Source organism: Bos indicus, chromosome 11, assembly GCF_029378745.1.
Source record: "Bos indicus isolate NIAB-ARS_2022 breed Sahiwal x Tharparkar chromosome 11, NIAB-ARS_B.indTharparkar_mat_pri_1.0, whole genome shotgun sequence".
Taxonomy (NCBI): Eukaryota; Metazoa; Chordata; class Mammalia; order Artiodactyla; family Bovidae; genus Bos; species Bos indicus.
The window spans coordinates 103,978,662-103,994,274 of NC_091770.1; the positions used below are offsets into that span (position 1 = coordinate 103,978,662).

The 15,613-nt window shown below is 60.4% G+C and overlaps 2 protein-coding genes across 3 annotated transcripts; one reads left to right on the plus strand and one right to left on the minus strand.

The window, feature by feature from the left end:
* The first annotated feature begins 26 nt into the window (after window positions 1-26).
* SURF2 (surfeit 2) lies at window positions 27-4,060 on the plus strand. The gene is made up of 6 exons (XM_019969588.2): window positions 27-176; window positions 274-428; window positions 1,637-1,740; window positions 2,542-2,730; window positions 2,899-3,065; window positions 3,617-4,060. The coding sequence occupies exons 1-6, from the start codon at window positions 99-101 to the stop codon at window positions 3,698-3,700; spliced, it is 777 nt and encodes a 258-aa protein (XP_019825147.2). The 5' UTR covers window positions 27-98; the 3' UTR covers window positions 3,701-4,060.
* On the minus strand, window positions 3,964-15,580 carry SURF4 (surfeit 4). Of its 2 annotated transcripts, none has more exons than XM_070799623.1 (6): window positions 15,378-15,580; window positions 8,557-8,743; window positions 7,935-8,011; window positions 7,387-7,430; window positions 6,836-7,022; window positions 3,964-6,268 (listed from the first exon to the last, which is right to left on the minus strand). In XM_070799623.1, the coding sequence occupies exons 1-6, from the start codon at window positions 15,423-15,425 to the stop codon at window positions 6,002-6,004; spliced, it is 810 nt and encodes a 269-aa protein (XP_070655724.1). In that variant the 5' UTR covers window positions 15,426-15,580; the 3' UTR covers window positions 3,964-6,001. The 2 variants fall into 2 exon arrangements, with proteins under 2 accessions (XP_070655724.1, XP_070655725.1); XM_070799624.1 differs by lacking the exon at window positions 15,378-15,580 and adding an exon at window positions 9,298-11,881.
* Window positions 15,581-15,613: the final 33 nt, after the last annotated feature.

Sequence of the window (15,613 nt, forward strand, 5' to 3'; positions counted from 1 at the left end):
GCGTGTGCTTCCCGGGCGCCGTTCGGCCCCGCCCCCGGCCCCGCCCCCGGCCCACGTGGTTCCGGCGAAGGTCGGTGCCCAGCTCCGCGCGCCGAGCCATGAGCGAGCTGCCGGCAGACGTGCGCGCCTTTCTGCGCGAGCACCCGAGCCTGCGGCTGGAGCCCGGCGCCTGCAAGGTGGGAGCGGGGCGGGGGTGGGGTGCGGGAACCCCACGGCGGGCCCCGAGACCCCCAGCGCCCGGACCCCGTGACCGCGCCGCGCTCCCGCCCGCAGGTGCGGTGCGCTCTGACCGGCCACGAGCTGCCGTGTCGCCTGCCCGAGCTCCAGGTCTACACCCGCGGCAAGAAGTACCAGCGGCTGGTCCGCGCCTCCCCGGCTTTCGACTACGCCGAGTTTGAGCCGCACATCGTGCCCAGCACCAAGAACCCGTACGTGGCCAGACCGGGGCGGGGCGGCCGGGCACTGCCGGGGAGGCCCGGGGAGGGACAGTTCCTAGTGCTGAGTCTGGCCGGGACTGGGTAGACTCCGGAGCCCCGACCCCTCTGCGCAGAGTGAGCGCTCCTCAGAGATGCGGCCAGTCTGGCAGCGCCCACCCTCCCGTCTGATAGGAGACCTGAGATGCAGGTGGGAGTTCTGGAGCTGTGAGTCACCTAGGACCCCAAGTGAGGCCCCCGTCTCGCTCATGTCTGTATGTGTGTGTGTTCAGTCGCTCAGTCGTGTCCGACTCTTTGCGACCCCGTGAGCTGCAGTGCACCGGGCTTTTCTGTCCTTCACCATCTCCTGGAGTTTGCTCAAATTCATGTCCATGGAATCGGTGATGCTAGCTAACCATCTCATCCTCTGTCATCCCCTTCTCCCCTTGCTCTGAATCTTTCCCAATTTAAGGGTCTTTTCCACTGAGTCGGCTCTTTGCATCAGGTGGCCAAAGTATTGGAACTTCAGCTTCAGCATCAGCCCTTCCAGTGAATATTCAGGGTTGATTTCCTTTAGAAGTGACTGGTTTGATTGTGCTGTAGAAGGGACTCTCAAAGGTCTTCTTGAGCATCACAATTCAAAAGCATCAGTTCCTCCACACTCAGCTTTCTTTATGGTCCAAGTCTCACATTCATACATGACTGCTGGGTGGTAGTGCATTACAGTGGTACCATCTGCATATCTGAAGTTGATATTTCGTTTTCTTTTTGGAAACACGAGGTTTGCCACCCGGGCCTGTGTGCTTCGTAGAGGGTTGGCACACTTGTGGTTTGTCATCTGAGGTTCTGAAAGTGTTCGTTTTCCTTCTTTCGTTTAAAGGAGAGCTTTGATTTAGCCGAGAGGGCACGGTTGACAGTAGTAGTCAAGATGAAGGGGGTGGCAGACAGTCCCACTGTCCAGCGCTTTGTGAAGCAGTGGTCCACATGCCTCTCCTGCCGGAGCAGTTTGGGAAGGCTGGCCAGGCTGTCTGCACCTGTTTGCTGGGTGGACGGTGAGGCTGTCTGGAGGAGTGGCAGGCTGCAGTTGCTTGGAAGCTTGGAAGAATCCTGATGCCTAAGCCACATGGCAGACCTCCCCCATCATACTCTCTGGTGGTGATTCTAAGACGTGGTCATGGTAGAGAGCTGTGGGTCTAGACTCTGGCTTGTGAACTCTCCCTTAGGCACCAGCTGTTCTGCAAACTCACCCTGAGACACATCAACAAGTCCCCGGAGCACGTGCTGAGGCACACCCAGGGCCAGCGGTACCAGAGGGCGCTGCGGAAGTGTAAGTAGCCTCGGGGGACGTGGGTGTCTGGGTGCTTGTGTGCTCTCCCCAGGCCAGCAGCCCTAGAAGGCAGAAACGGCAGCCCGGTCAGCCTTTGGTGGCCCTTGGTGGGTGCACCAGGCCCAGTCCCAGCACGGTGAGGAGAGGGCGATGGTAGAGGCAGCGCAGGGCGGGCAGCGGACTCCAGAGCGGCGCAGGTGAGGTCAAGTGCTCTGAAGAAGGTGGTGCTGAGCCCAGTGGGCCTGCCTGACACAGGCGGCTCTCTGAGGGTTTCTCTTCAGACAGGACTTGAGGGGCTGTGGGGAGAGTGCTCGGCTTGGCTGGGGGGGGTGGTTCTGTAGGACACTGTGCCACCAGGCAAGGTGGGCTTAGAAAGGCAGGTGGGGACAAGACCACAGAGGGTCTTGGCAGCTTTGGATGGGAGTGCGCTGGAGGCTTAGAGCCGGGACTTTATGGAGCGCACCATCCAGGGAGGGGTCCTAGCTGCTGTGCTCAAGGGGACTTCAGTCTCCGGGTGGCAGGCTGGCGTGGCTTCCTGTGCCTGCTTGGCACTCTCCCAGGCACAGCTTCCTGGAAACTGGCTGGAGCCGATGGAATGGGCGCTCCAGGCCCGTTCGGTCTCCACTGTCCTGTCCCTGGCCTGCACCCCCACGTACCTGGCTGCTCTCCCAGGAGGAGCCGAGCTGAAGGCTCTCCTGATGTTTCCCTGGGGAGGAGGGTGGCAGGGCCTGGCTGAGCCCAGCTGTGTGCCGGAGGACGGTGGGGAGGTGCGAGGGAGCCAGGCAGCTTACTGTCTCGCAGATGAGGAGTGTCAGGAGCGGGGCGTGGAGTTCGTGCCGGCCTGCCTCCTGCACAAGAGGAGGAGGAGGGAAGACCAGCAGGACGGTGACGGGCCGCCACGTCCTAGAGAAGCCTTTTGGGAGCCCCCGTCCAGTGATGACGGCGCCGCCCCGAGCGACAGTGACGACAGCATGACAGACCTGTACCCACGTAAGCGCCGCCCACCCGTCCTTGGGATTCGGTCACAGCTGCCCCCGCGGGTTCCATCCACAAGCAGCTCCCTCCCGCTGCGTGTCCGCCTCTGGTCCTACGCCTGGCTGACCCCTGGGCACAGGTGGTGCACTTGACCTCAGACAGCCCCAACCTCTACCCCTGCAGCAGAGCTGTTCGCCAAGAAGGACCCAGAAGCGACTGGGCCTGGGGATAGTACTGACGACTTTCTGACCGAGGACGAGGATGAGAAGCCGAGGTGCCCCCGAGAGCCGGGCCCTGAAGACAGCAGGGCCCTGGAAGCGGGCCAGGAGCGCGTCCTCAAGCGCAGGAAGGTAGTTCTGGCCCTCGGGCTGCGGGCGCAGCAGCAGCTTCCTATAGCCGTGGGTTTCAGCTTCTTTAGAAAAAAATCAGATACCTTTTTTTTAAAAGCTGAAATTTCAAGCCAGCAGTATACAAGACGCGCTGGCGGGGCTACCCGGTCGGGGCGGGGCTGCTTCCTGGTTTGCGCCTACGCAGAAGGGGCTGCAGGGAGCAGGCTCAGGGCCCGCGGTCTAAGGCAGGGCGGCCAGAGCGCTGCGCAGGAACCTCGAGGAAGGGACTCGATCACAGCCCCCGGAACCTCTGAGACTGGGGCAGGAAAGAAGTTCCGTCAGTGACGTAGCACTGGGCTGGTAGAGGGCGGGGCAGGGCTGTGCGGTTGGGGTCCGAGTGCTGCCTTTTAACTCCGGCCAAGTCGTCACGGAAGCCGCAGGCAGAAAGCTGCCAAGGGGTTCCCACCAAAGCCCCTTCCTCCCTGCAGGCTGGGGTTGGGAGGCAGGCTCACAGCACCCCGGTATTGCGTCCGAATGCTCCCGCTGACGGGAATTCTCCGTTTGTGCCACAGAAGCGGTCCAGCTCCTTGAAAAAGAAGTTCAAAAATCACCACCGCAAACCTAAGAGCTTCAGCTCTTTTAAACAGTCAGGTTGATGAAAGGTCGCTGGGGTAAAACACATCTTGAGAGAATTCTGAAAGTCTTCGGAAGCTGCCCGCCAGGGTCCCCGCTGATCCAGTTCCCAAGACCTGCTCCACGCACTCCTCGTTTGCTGCCCCTGCCTGCACGGCTAGGGTCTGACCCCACACCCAGGGAGCAGCAGGGACCCCGAAGGAAGACCTCCGTCTGGACGTGGTCTCTGGCGAAGAGCCCTGGCCAGGCCCCACCTGGCTGGAGGACACCAGAGGACCACACTGCATACAACAAATGCCATTATTTATTTTGACGTGTCTCCAAAAATCAAAATGTTTTCAAACACAACTAAGATATAAAATACAGCATGAGATTTATACCTATTTCCCACAGAGAGCAAAAAAAAGTTTGTTTTTTTTTTCAGAAATTCTTTTTGCTAAAACCAATTTAATAGGTCCTTTTCTTCTTACATAAGCGTCTACCCCTGCCCCGAGCACTAGCCCACTCAGGGACAGGGGAGGTGGACTGGGGACCACCAGGGGTCAGTCTCAGTTTGTACAAACCAGAAACTGTACTCTGCCAAAAACAGCCACAGAGCAGCTGCGGCCTAGCCAAGTGGGCTGTTCCCTGGGGCCGGGAGGCTGGGGTAATTGGGTGGGGGTGCGCTGAGAGAGACCACCCTGCCTAGACTGAGACAGAGTCAGAACCCCCTTCACGTGGGAGCACCCCAGGGACGGAAGTAGAAAGCCCTCCATCCTTGTAAATACTTGGGGAGTAGGGAAGTGGGCTCCTGGGGGTGGGCTATAAGGAACCTCTGTAGTGGGGGCCTAGGGGTGGGTGGGGGCACATGGGTGGTGCTGGAAAGGTGGCAATGGCTCCCCTCAGGTTAGCTGGGTCCAGACTGTAGGGAAGGTTCTAGCAGCTCCAGTGAGTAAGAGCCAGCCTCCCCCTGCCCTGTGAAGCTGGCCAGGGGCTTGAGTGGGTCGGGGTGGGGGTTGCTCCCCTCACCCTGGCTCAACACGAAGGTCCATGTGGATCTGGGTTCAGGATGGGCCCCAGAAGCCCCAGGAAAGGCCCTTGGGTCAGGCTCGCACCCCTAGCAGATGAATCCAGAGAAGATGGGGCCCGCTCCAAGGCAAGTCTTGTGAGACCTCGGAGGGCCTGGCCCCAGGAGGACCCGGGGCGGCATAGGGGTTGCCGTCACCTCATGGCCTCTGCTACCAGGTGGACGAGTGAAGAACAGCGAGAAGAGCTCACGGCCCCACCCCCAAGAAGAGAAACACAGTATAAGGCAATGTTAGAAAACTTTAAATACAGGATCAAGATCCAATCGGTAAGGCATCACAGATCGTAAAAAGTAACTGGGGCTGCATTCAGCATAGCAAATAGACAATCTGAGCAAGCAGCGGCCTCGTGAGGGCAGGGAGCGAGTGGGCCAGGGGCGCTGGGCAGTGGGCGCCGGCTGCGGCTCTGGGACAGGTCGGCCTGAGGTAACTGGTCTGAGCACCTGCTCCGGTCCAGCCCTGCCTGCAGTGGCGGCTGCTCCCCATCTGGGCATGCGGGCACCAATAAGGCCCACACATGCTGCCAGGCCTGGGTTCCGGCCCCTGCGGGCTCCAGGCGGCCTTTGAGGGCCTCGTCCCCAACTGTGAGCCCCTTGCGCTCCCAGGCAGCACCCTGCGGAAACCGCACCGACCCCAGCCACTTCTCTGAGGAACGCCCTGGCCGTAAACCGCAGTTTTGGCTGCTGCTCTAATACTGCCTTATTCTTGGGGTCTGGGGTTTCTCTACACGCTCTCACCGGCCCTATAAGAGGATCACAGCGCAGGGCGGAGCCCACGGGGAAGGCACTGGTGCGGGCCTGAACCAGTGTGATGTTGGGCTGGGCCACCCCAGATCATTGAGTAGTTAGCTAAAAAGGTAAACTTCAAAAAAAAAAAAAAAAGGGAGACTGCTTTGAATGATACACAAATGTATCTGCTCACAGTACAGCTTCAAGGTCCCCCACCCCAAAAAAGAAAAAAAAAAAGTTGGGCTGACAGGCCACAGCCAAGCAAGATGCTCACTCCAACAAGCCAGGCCCTGCCCTGGGGCGGGGGCGCTGGCCTGGGCCGGCCGGCTCCACATAGTCAGGTGCCAGGCTGTGGGTCCTTAGCAGGTTTAGCCATTAACGATCAGGTGTCTGCAAATAAAGTTCTCAAAACATCTGTGCCTTTACCAAGGGAGGGAAGGAAAGAGGGTACAGGAGATGCTGGCAGTTACTCAAATCCACCCTGAACCAGTCCTCGACGGCCGCGGGTCCCAGCCAGGCAGGGAGGACTCCGTTACCATTCTTTCTTCTTCTCGTCCATGGACACACCCCCGGGGCCCAGGGCCACCACCAGGAGCAAGCCTCCGATCACCGACATGGTCTGGAAGAAGTCGTACTTGAGAAAGTCGTGCATGGGCTTATAGACGGGAATGGTCCAGAAGGCATTGAAGTACACGTTGATGGCAAACAGCCAGACGACAAGAGTCAAGGCGGCCAGCTTGGTTTTAAAGCCGATGGCCACCAAAATCATCAGAGCCGTGCCCACGATGTTCTGGAGGATCTGCATAGGTCGAAAGGTATGGAATGAGAATGAACGTGAAGAAGAGACGTGTCCTGTTTGATGTGCAGGCCGGTTCCAGCTGCCCGCGTCCCTGCGGGCCTCGCGCCAGGGTGGAGTAACTCGGGACGGAGAGAGGTCTGCAGTTCACAGGCAGGGTTATTAGCGGGACTCACTCACGGCTGACCCTGGGACCACACTCCCCGGAGCTGCTCAGGACCAACCACTCCCTGCCCCCAGTGCCAAGAGCCCTCCTGGGGACCCTGCCCAGCCAGGGCCCCGGCTCTATGAGCTCCTAGGGCCAAGGATGAAGCCTTCGACTCTGCAGCCCCGACCCCCCGTGTGCAGACAGTGCCCGCTGCAGGCGGGCGTGCCTGGAAGCTGCAGGTGTGCGCGCTGGGAGCCTGCATCCCCAGCTGGAGGGGCCCTGCGGCAAGGCCAGGGCAGCTTCCTGGCCCCAAGAACTCGGCAGTGTCAAGGTCCCATCTGACGGCCCCTCGGCGGTGTGCAGCATGCAGAGGAGGGGGCAGCGCCCTTCCAGAAGGTCGGGACTCAACCGGGGAGACGTACCGAGAAAAAGCTGGCGTCAAAGTGGAGCAGCGTCATGAACATCAGGACCAGCAGGACTCGGCCTCCGAGCTGCATGTACTGCTTGGGGGAGCTCTCACGCATGGTGGGGACGCCCGCGAACATGCTCTTGCCTTCGGATCGGGACTCAGCCAGCAGCAGCAGCAAGCCTCCTCCCAGGGCCAGGTTCCTGCGGGACACACCCCCACAGCAGTCGCTCAGGCCCCCCGGCCCCACCAGTGCCGGGCGGACAGGGCCAGAGGCCCCAGCAGGAAGGGGACCCCGCTGACCCCCATGGACATCTGCACCCATTGCGGGGCCTGCACCGGGCTCTCCTGCTGACCAGCACTCCCCCTGGACCCGTGAGCCCTCGTGAGACGTGGGGTTCTCACCTGTGTTCTCGGGGTTCGGGGATGGGGAGGAAAAGGCCTCACCAACGTTCGCTACAGAGTCTAAGAAGCATGGTTTTGACCCAGAGAAACTCACTTCCACCAACAGCTACTGACTTTAGAGACACGAAGAGATACACTAGCCACCAAGCAGAAGCTGCCTACCTCATCAGAAACTTCAAGTCCCATAAAATACTGTAGGCGATCGTCTGAGGGAAGAGGAAAGACAAACTGCAGTCTCAGCGTTTCCAGACAAATTTGTTTCTACAGAATTAACAGCATCAGGCAATTCTTCCAACACACATGAGAAATCTAAATAACCAGACAGACAAAACCCTTTCGGGACATCAACAGCCCCAAACTCAGCAACGGGCTCAGCGTCCCTTGGGGTGGGTGGTGGCCCGGACCTGTCAACAAGCCCTTGCTTCCTCAGAGCTGGGCCCAGATGGTTCTGGAGGACAAACCCAATCCGGGTGAAATGTGAGCTAAACATTTCATGAGTAGCTACGCGTTCTCTGTGAAGTAGAGAATCCTTTGACCTGCTGCCTTGTCACAAGGAACTTGGGGAAGTGGACAACGGTGGAAGCCCGGAGCTCGGCCCCAAGCAGTTCCAGGCAGACACAAGCGGGCTGAAGGGGAGTGGGGCCGAGTCCTCACGGCCTCTGCCCCAGGGGCTCGGCTCTAAGCAGGGAGAGAGGAGGGAGACCACTCACCTGCAGCGCGATGATGCCAAAGAGCCCAAAGCAGGCGTACTGCACGAAGTTCCTGCTCAGCACCAGGATGCAGCCGGCTGCAAGGGGGCTGAGGTCAGGGCTGCAGCCCTGCACTGGCTGCTGGCGCCGCGGCAACCCAGCCACCCACCCCAAGCCAAAAGCAGCCTCTGGCGGGGATGGCCTCTACCTATCCAAAGCCCTGGTCCAGAACGCGCCCTCCTGGCTAGAGTCGGCGTGTTACAGGAGCTCTGCAGGGAGCTGCAGTCCTGCCCTGTGCCCCGAGGACACGGGACGGTCGCGGGAGCCGGGCCCGAAGCCACGTGGCCGCACCGGTGACCCAGGCCCGCCCTTCTCTGTTTGCCGCTGTCACCCTCCTAGACCCCGGGTTCGGGGTGCCTCGGCTCCTCACTGGCCGCCCCCCAGTGCCCTGCACCTCCTGCTCCGGTCACTGAGCCCAGGGCCGCAAAGCGATGCGGCCAGGACTAAACAGGGCAGCCAGCCGAGGGCCGGCAGGGCCTGCTCCCAGGCCCACCTGGCGCCCTGCTGGGGGGAGCGGGTCGCAGGCCGCTGCCCGGGAGACCCCGCTGCCGGGGAGACCCGCGGGGGCACGGGCGCCACTCACTCAGCTGTCCGAGCAGGTTGAGGAAGACGAAGGAGGAGGCCAGCAGGTAGCCGCAGTTCCAGGTGGTGTCGATGTAGTCCCGCTGCTCGCTCCACTGGAACCACATGCGGATGCCGTCCTCCAGGAACGTGCTGATGAGGCAGAGGCGTGCCACGTGCGGCAGGTACTGCTTCGTGACGCGCAGGAACTGCAGGCCGGGAAAGCCACAGTGAGGGCGGCGGGACGGGGTGGGGGGAGGCCTGTCGCCCGCTCCCAGCACTGCCCAGGGGGCGGGGGCGCGGTCCGGGCACCCTGCCTGGAGGTGAGGGAGACCTCCATCCGGCCCCCGACCTCCTCCTCTGTCGTTTCAGCCGGCGTGTGCGTGTCAACTACTGTCATCGCATGTGCAACTGCTGCACGACAGCACGCCCACCTCAGTCAAGGGCGTGGGAAGCCAGGCTGGCCCATGACAGACTCGGTGGGCCTCGGCGGCGCGCTGGCCCAGGGTCTCTCCACTGCAGAACTGCTGCCCCGGCATGTGCCCAGGGTCCGTCTCGGGGCATCCACGAAGTGAGAACCTGCCTGGCCTCGCTACCCTCGAGCTGCTGGGACAGCCCTGCTCCCACGGTGACAGCCAGCAATGCCTGCAGACACAGCTTCCTCCTGCCCCGTGCCAGCCAGGCCGTTTACGATGGCTGACTAAGAAACACACACGCAACTCGAAACCGAGGCGCGAGTGTCATTCGGGTGAACCACACGCACCTTCTCTTACCAAGCGCTCAAAGCGGAGAGACAAAGGAAAAGACGCCCTGTGATACCCGGTAACAGCAGGAACTGGGGAGAAAGATCGGGTGCCCGCCCACGTGACTTGTGTGTCAGCAGCCAGAGTCCGAAGGGCACCCATGAATCTGACCCCTCGAAGGGACACTGAGTGTCACAACCTCTGAGGCTGCCAACCTGCTGCTGAGATAGAAGACGGTGTGCCTGGGAGCGTTTCTTCCGCTTTGGTGTTTTGAAAAGCTGACTGAAAGTCCTAGGCGCTGCTAAAGCCGTCCACCATGGTTAGCAAGCCGCCAGCTGTGTAGACCAACCTTTAGTTGTCTGTTCTGGCTTAGTCAGCACAGAGACGCCTCCCCTCCCCCGGGCTCTGGGCCACAGCAGCCTGGCCTGAGGACAGAGGGGTGACAAGCCAGGTGTCCACCCTCTCCAGGTCCCAGAGCCTGGGCCCCAAGGCGTCACTTCTGCCCGCATCTGCTTGGCCCCTGACCCCCACGGAATCGCACCAGAGTCCCAGTGGGAGAGGGAGATGCGCAGACAGGCGAGCAGGCGGGCCCGGGGTTGAGGCTGACGGCCGGTGCTCTCACCCTGGCTCTGACCCCGATGGCCACGCGCTGTGGACAAGCTGAGTGAATGCTCTGGTGGGGGCGGGGGTCTCTACTATCCTACAAAGTGAGGACCACTGGGTTAACAGTCGTGAAGATTCTTTCCAACTTTAATAAGCAGAGGAAAAAAGAGGACAATGGACCTTGTCTTTAAAAGGAAAAAAAAAAAAAGAGATCCCAAATACACCTACATGAACTCTGGAGTCCACGTAGGGTAGAAGCACTTCAGATCAGGAGCTGTGGGAACAGCGGAGGCCACACACCCGCCCGTTTCTGCCTCAGGGCCTGAATCAAAACACCCAGCAACGGGGTAATCACCCAGCCTGGTAGGCCCAGCCACCAGCCAAGGAGCCCTGGCAACAACACAGGCCTCAGCAGAGTGTTGAAACCTGGGGAAAGCCATATGAGGCTGGCACAGCCTGCCGGGAGGGCAGTGTGGACTGTGAATCCCAGGCGGGGGCCGACTCGCCTCCACTGGCCCCTAAACCTCAAGACGGAGGCGGTGTTTAAAGCCTCCATGACACGTCTGCGCTCTTAATTTGAGTGTCTGGGTCATGGGGATTAGAGAGCGGCGGAGAGAAGTTCTCTTTGGACAGGTAATTCACTCCTTCCTCAGAGTGCAGACATGCCAAGACAGACATCTCTGAGTTAGAAAACACTGCAAAAATTCAGGTATCTGTGCTCTCAACTAAGCACATCTCAGTGATAAAGAATCCACCTGCCAATGCAGGAGACGTGGGTTCAATTCCTGGGTTAGAAAGATCCCCTGGAGAAGGAAATGACAACCCACCCACCCCAGTATTCTTGCCTGGGAAATCCCATGGTCAGAGGAGCCCGGTGGGCTACAGCCATGGGGTCGCAAAGAGCTGGACGTGACTTAGCAGCTAAACAACGGCGTGGGCTAGGTTTGGGGCTGTTTTATATGTCAGGCCGATCCAGGGCCTCTCTGAGACCAGCCACCCTCTAGTGAGCACCTGTTTGGACTGAACACGGAGGAAGGCAGCCGGGGGGACAGAGTGAGAGCAGACCCGATGTGCGCCTCGCCTGCACACACTACGCTCTCGGCGCCCGGTCCCTGGGCCCACGCTGTGCTGCTGCAGACAGCGTCCCCCTGGCACGGCCGAGGAGCCCCTGAAGCAGGCCCCCAGAGGCCACCCGGCCGGTGCTCACGCTAAGCTGGCCTCCTGCACACACCATGGGCCCCGAGGGCAGGGGCTGACTGTGGCCCACGCACCCAGTGGTCACGGGCAGTGCACGCTGTGCCCAGACAGAGGATCACGATGGGAAGGCCGGAAGGAGATGCTGAGTGGGCAGGGCCTGCAGGGCAAGGGACAGGGTCTGTCACCCTCTGGGGGGCAGGCCTTTCACAGGAATCTTACGGTCCAGCGTGACATATGGGTCCTAAGCAAGACCCCATCTGAGGACTCACCTACAGAGCTAAGGTTTCCATACACGGGGCTGTGGTTTCCGAGCAGCAGGGATTTAAGCAGCAGTTGTACCCAACCTGGGACGTGGCTCTGGGACACGGCCATCACGTCACACAGCCATCTGCAGCTCCCACAGAACACAGGGAAACCCACTCTCTCTGGGTGTTCAGGACAAAAGGGACTTGAGGAAAGCAGGCTGCAACTCTTGGTTTATGAGAACTTGCAGGCAGAGGCAGGTCAGGCTTCCGTGCACCCTGAGAACTGGGGCTGCCCTTCTCCAGGGCCACTCCGAGCCTGCACGCCCCAGAAGATTAGAGCCTGTGGCCAGTGACCTCCGGCCAATCAGGCTGAGTCAGGGCTGGTACCTGAGCCCGGTGACTCACAGGGGCACATCCACCAGGGCCCCCAGACCCCCAGTGAGTCTCCCTGAGTGCTCTGTAAGGCCACGCAGCGCCTGGATGTCCAGGAAGAGGTGTCGATCAGCCCTGGGCTGGAGAGATGGCCTGGCTTCCCTACCGAAGCCAGTGGGACACAGCGCCACTGAGACAGGAGCAGTGCCAGGCTGCTCATGGCCTTCCGGGATAAGCCCCGCTGCCCCTGCCCCCACGCCCGCGCCTCCACCCCGCTCCCCAAGAGGTAGGGAGGCAGGGTGCCTTCTCAGAACCTCCTGTCTGAGGTCAGAGCAGAGGACAGCAGTGAGTCAGCCGGCTCCTCTCTGCCCTCTCCCTGCTCCTTTTTGGTGTAAGGCCGGAAGCCCTTGTGGGGGAGGGATGACAAAGGAACAGGCGGAGAACACAGAGAAGCCACCCAGCGCTGTCCCAAACCCTACCCACACCAGTGGCTCCACGCGGGGTTAAGGCACAGCCCCGAGACCTGGGGGCTACGGAGGCCCGGCTCAGTGTCCCACCAGAGCCATGCCCTGCTCCCCAGCACTTGACCCGAGGCCAAAGGGAGCTCCTGGAGGTGTGAGCTCCCAGGACTGGCTCTGTCCTGCCAGGGGACAGGTGGAAATACCAAAGGCCACACGGAAAGCAAGGCCTCATGCGGCTTATCTGTCACCTTGGTGACACAGCCCATTAAGTGCTAACACTCCTATTTACTGGGGCAAATGTGCTTAGGAGTCATAGCCTGCAGCCTGGCCCTGAGTCCCAGCTGCAGGGGACGGGCGTCATTCTGGATTGCTGAGTTCATTAGTCTCTGGCCCCTTCAGACCCAGGCTCAGATGGCTTCCGAATGCCAGCTTCCGCAGACAGCCCTCTCAGCACTTTCTCCAGCAGGAGGACGCTGTCCCTGCCACCCAGGGCAAGGAGCCTGATGCCAAAGAGGCAGCTGAGCCTGCTGGCCGCAGGGCGCCAGACCACTCACCCGCACTAGTGTCTCTGCAGGCCCGGAGGAAGGTCGCAGCTCGCCGACCCAGCGTGGTGGGCCACCACATGCCGCGCAAGGCCACACAGACCTCCCTCTCTGCATCTGGATGCAAGTGCTGTGGCCCAAGCTCCCGGGACCCTCGAGCGACACAAGCAGTGTGCACGGATGGCCTGGCCCTATGCCGGAGCATCGAAGATTCCAGATTACCGTCATAGCTCTCAGGGGACACACGGCCCTTCTGAGACCCTGCTGACTTCTGGCTGACCTTCTGTCCCTCATTTTTGCTTTTGTTTTCTGAAAATGAGGTTGGAAAAGCCACGCATGTCATGTTTCTATTTATTGGTCACACCAGTGACTGTCGTGACACTTCCCCAATCCCTGCAAGTGAGATCATTTTCATCTTAAAAGCCCGGACTCTCTGCAGCTTTACTGTTGGCAGCTGTTTTAACACTACGTGGATCGATGTCAAAAAACAAAAGCACCAGCCCAGCCTGGCCAGATTCTGTCCACAGGAAGCCATCACTTTTGCTCTGCACCCCGTCACCTGTCCATGCCTTTCTCTCACACCAGGCCAGGTGGCAGAAGCAGCTCCTGCCCCACCCTCCTACGGAAGGGCACGGAGGTGTCTGTGGACAGCTGTCACCACCAAGGTGGGCTCTGGCCCTCAAAAACTGACTGCAGGAACCTGCCCTGCCCGGTAGATGTGACCTTGTTTTTCCAGATCTTAGGCAGTGTGCTCTCTTACAGAAAAACAGCAGGCCTGAGAAGCGTGTTGCCTGTGGGCTTTGCCCGGGGCTGTGGCCCCAGGAGCCTCAGCAGTGAAACCAGTACAGGCTGATCCTGTGTGCCCCTCGAGGGCCTTTCCAGTTCCAAGACTCTGCTTCTTTCATTTAAAGCAAACAAAATGCATGGAGAAAAAAAAAAAGAAAGGATTACGTAAAGATAGTCTTTTTTTTTTTTTTTGGCAGGAGGAGGGTTTATCATTTGATAGTTGGCAGCAACTTGAGTGGAGACATTTTATCTAGATTCAGTTATGAAATTCACTTGCAAAACTGGGGTTTTTCCGGGCTGCAGAGAGTGTACGAGGCTCTCACAGCTACCATGGCTGAATCGAGCTGTCTTCTTAGATAGCGGCTACTTGGGGAAACAAAACTGGGTCACTAAAATCATGTCAGCGAAAGCGGACAATGTCGGCTGGCTTGGTTTTTGAGCGCTTTCTATACAAATTGTTTTTGCAAGGGATACAATTTTTAGATTGTAAACAAAATCGTGACCTGAGGGAAAAACATTTCTTCAAGTTGACTGTTTTAGCCCCACAGTTTTATAACATAAGCAGCTCACAGGAAAGTGGGGCTGGGAGAACCCAATGGGGAGGCCACACTAGAGAGATCTCATCCGTCAGGGGAACAACAGGAAATCTTGTTCACCAATAACTGATTAGAAAACAGCTCACTTAACTATTGTTTAAAAATCTCTCTCTCTCACACACACACCTTCCAGAGAGCCCAGCCTTGGAGTATGATGAATTATAACCACCCCCATAAAAACAGAAACCTAAAGCTCACTACTTTTAACTCTGACAAAGCCACACACCCATTAAGTAAACCAAAGAGAGCATGGTGGCTGGGCCAGCCGCAGCTCCTCCTATAGTCTGTAGACATAACGGGACACTTTCAGAAGCAGAAGGCACACGTCTGAAGAATCACCACCATGGTCTCCGGGCCACGCTTGGTCGAAGGAGACGGCGGGAGAGCTTTGTCCCCTTGGCAGGACCTGGTTCAGTCCGTCTAGTTTCCGAACACCTTTAGCAGTGACTCAGTGGCCTGTTTCAAGGGCCGCTTCCCTGTTGCTAGGAATGCCACCTGGACACTCCTGGACTCCCGAACAGGAAGGTAGGCGTCCCCCTCCCCCCAGCTGTATGTACAGACAGATATCCATTCATTTCATCGCGGGGCAGAGTCCAGACAGGGAAGGAAGATGGAAGGGAAGGGTCAAAGGGACCCCGTGACCCAAGACGTCTGGGACAGAGCAAAGAATCAGTGCCGTGGCTTTCTGCAGCGGGGGTGCCTACCAGGGCGCCCCCCTTTCCACCGGGAGGATCCCCTCAGGCCTCGGTCTGACCAACCCCCCTGTTCAGGACCCGCCCCCTAAGAGTGCCCAGTGGAAGGACAAGCGTGCAGAGACCACCCAGCGGTGCAGAAAGGCGAGGACGCTCCCCAAGCATCCCCCATCCCACCCCGGGGCCTCAGACCCCTTCTCGGGAGGCGGGGAGACAGCCGCTGGCGCCCCTCGGCGTCTAGAACGAGCCGGGCCGGATCAGGAAGGGAGGACAGGCCCACAGAGCCGGGCGCCCGAAGCCCGGGCCCGGGGAACACACCCAGGGCGCCCCGGCGCGCAGACGGCGCAAGGGCGGGCTGGGCCCCCGAGGCCGAGTTTGGGGGTGCCCCGGCCCGGGCAGGCGGCGAGGCCGGGAGGCAGGGCCCGGCTGGGGGAGGGGGGAGCGAGCCCGGCATCGGGAGGGGCCCGGCCAGGCCTCGGGGCGGCCCGGGGGCCGGGGGCCGGCTCCGCGGGGCACGGGCGGGGCCCCGGAGACACCCAGGCCGGGGGCCCGACAGGAGGGCCGGTGGTGGGGGCCGCCCCGGGCGGACGGGCCCGCAGGCCGCACCTGGTCGGCGAAGTCCTCGGCCGTGCCCATCAGGTCGTTCTGGCCCATGGCGGCGGCGGGAGGCTCGGCTCGCTCGCTCCCTCGCTCCCTCGCTCGCTCGCTCACTCCCTCGGCGCTCGGCCCGTCGGCGCCCGCGCCCGCTGCGGCCTCCACAGGAAGTACCCAGCGGCCGGCCTCGCTCCGCGTCCGCGGCTCCAGCGGCTGCCACGTAGGCCAAGCCTTAAAGGGGCCGCGCC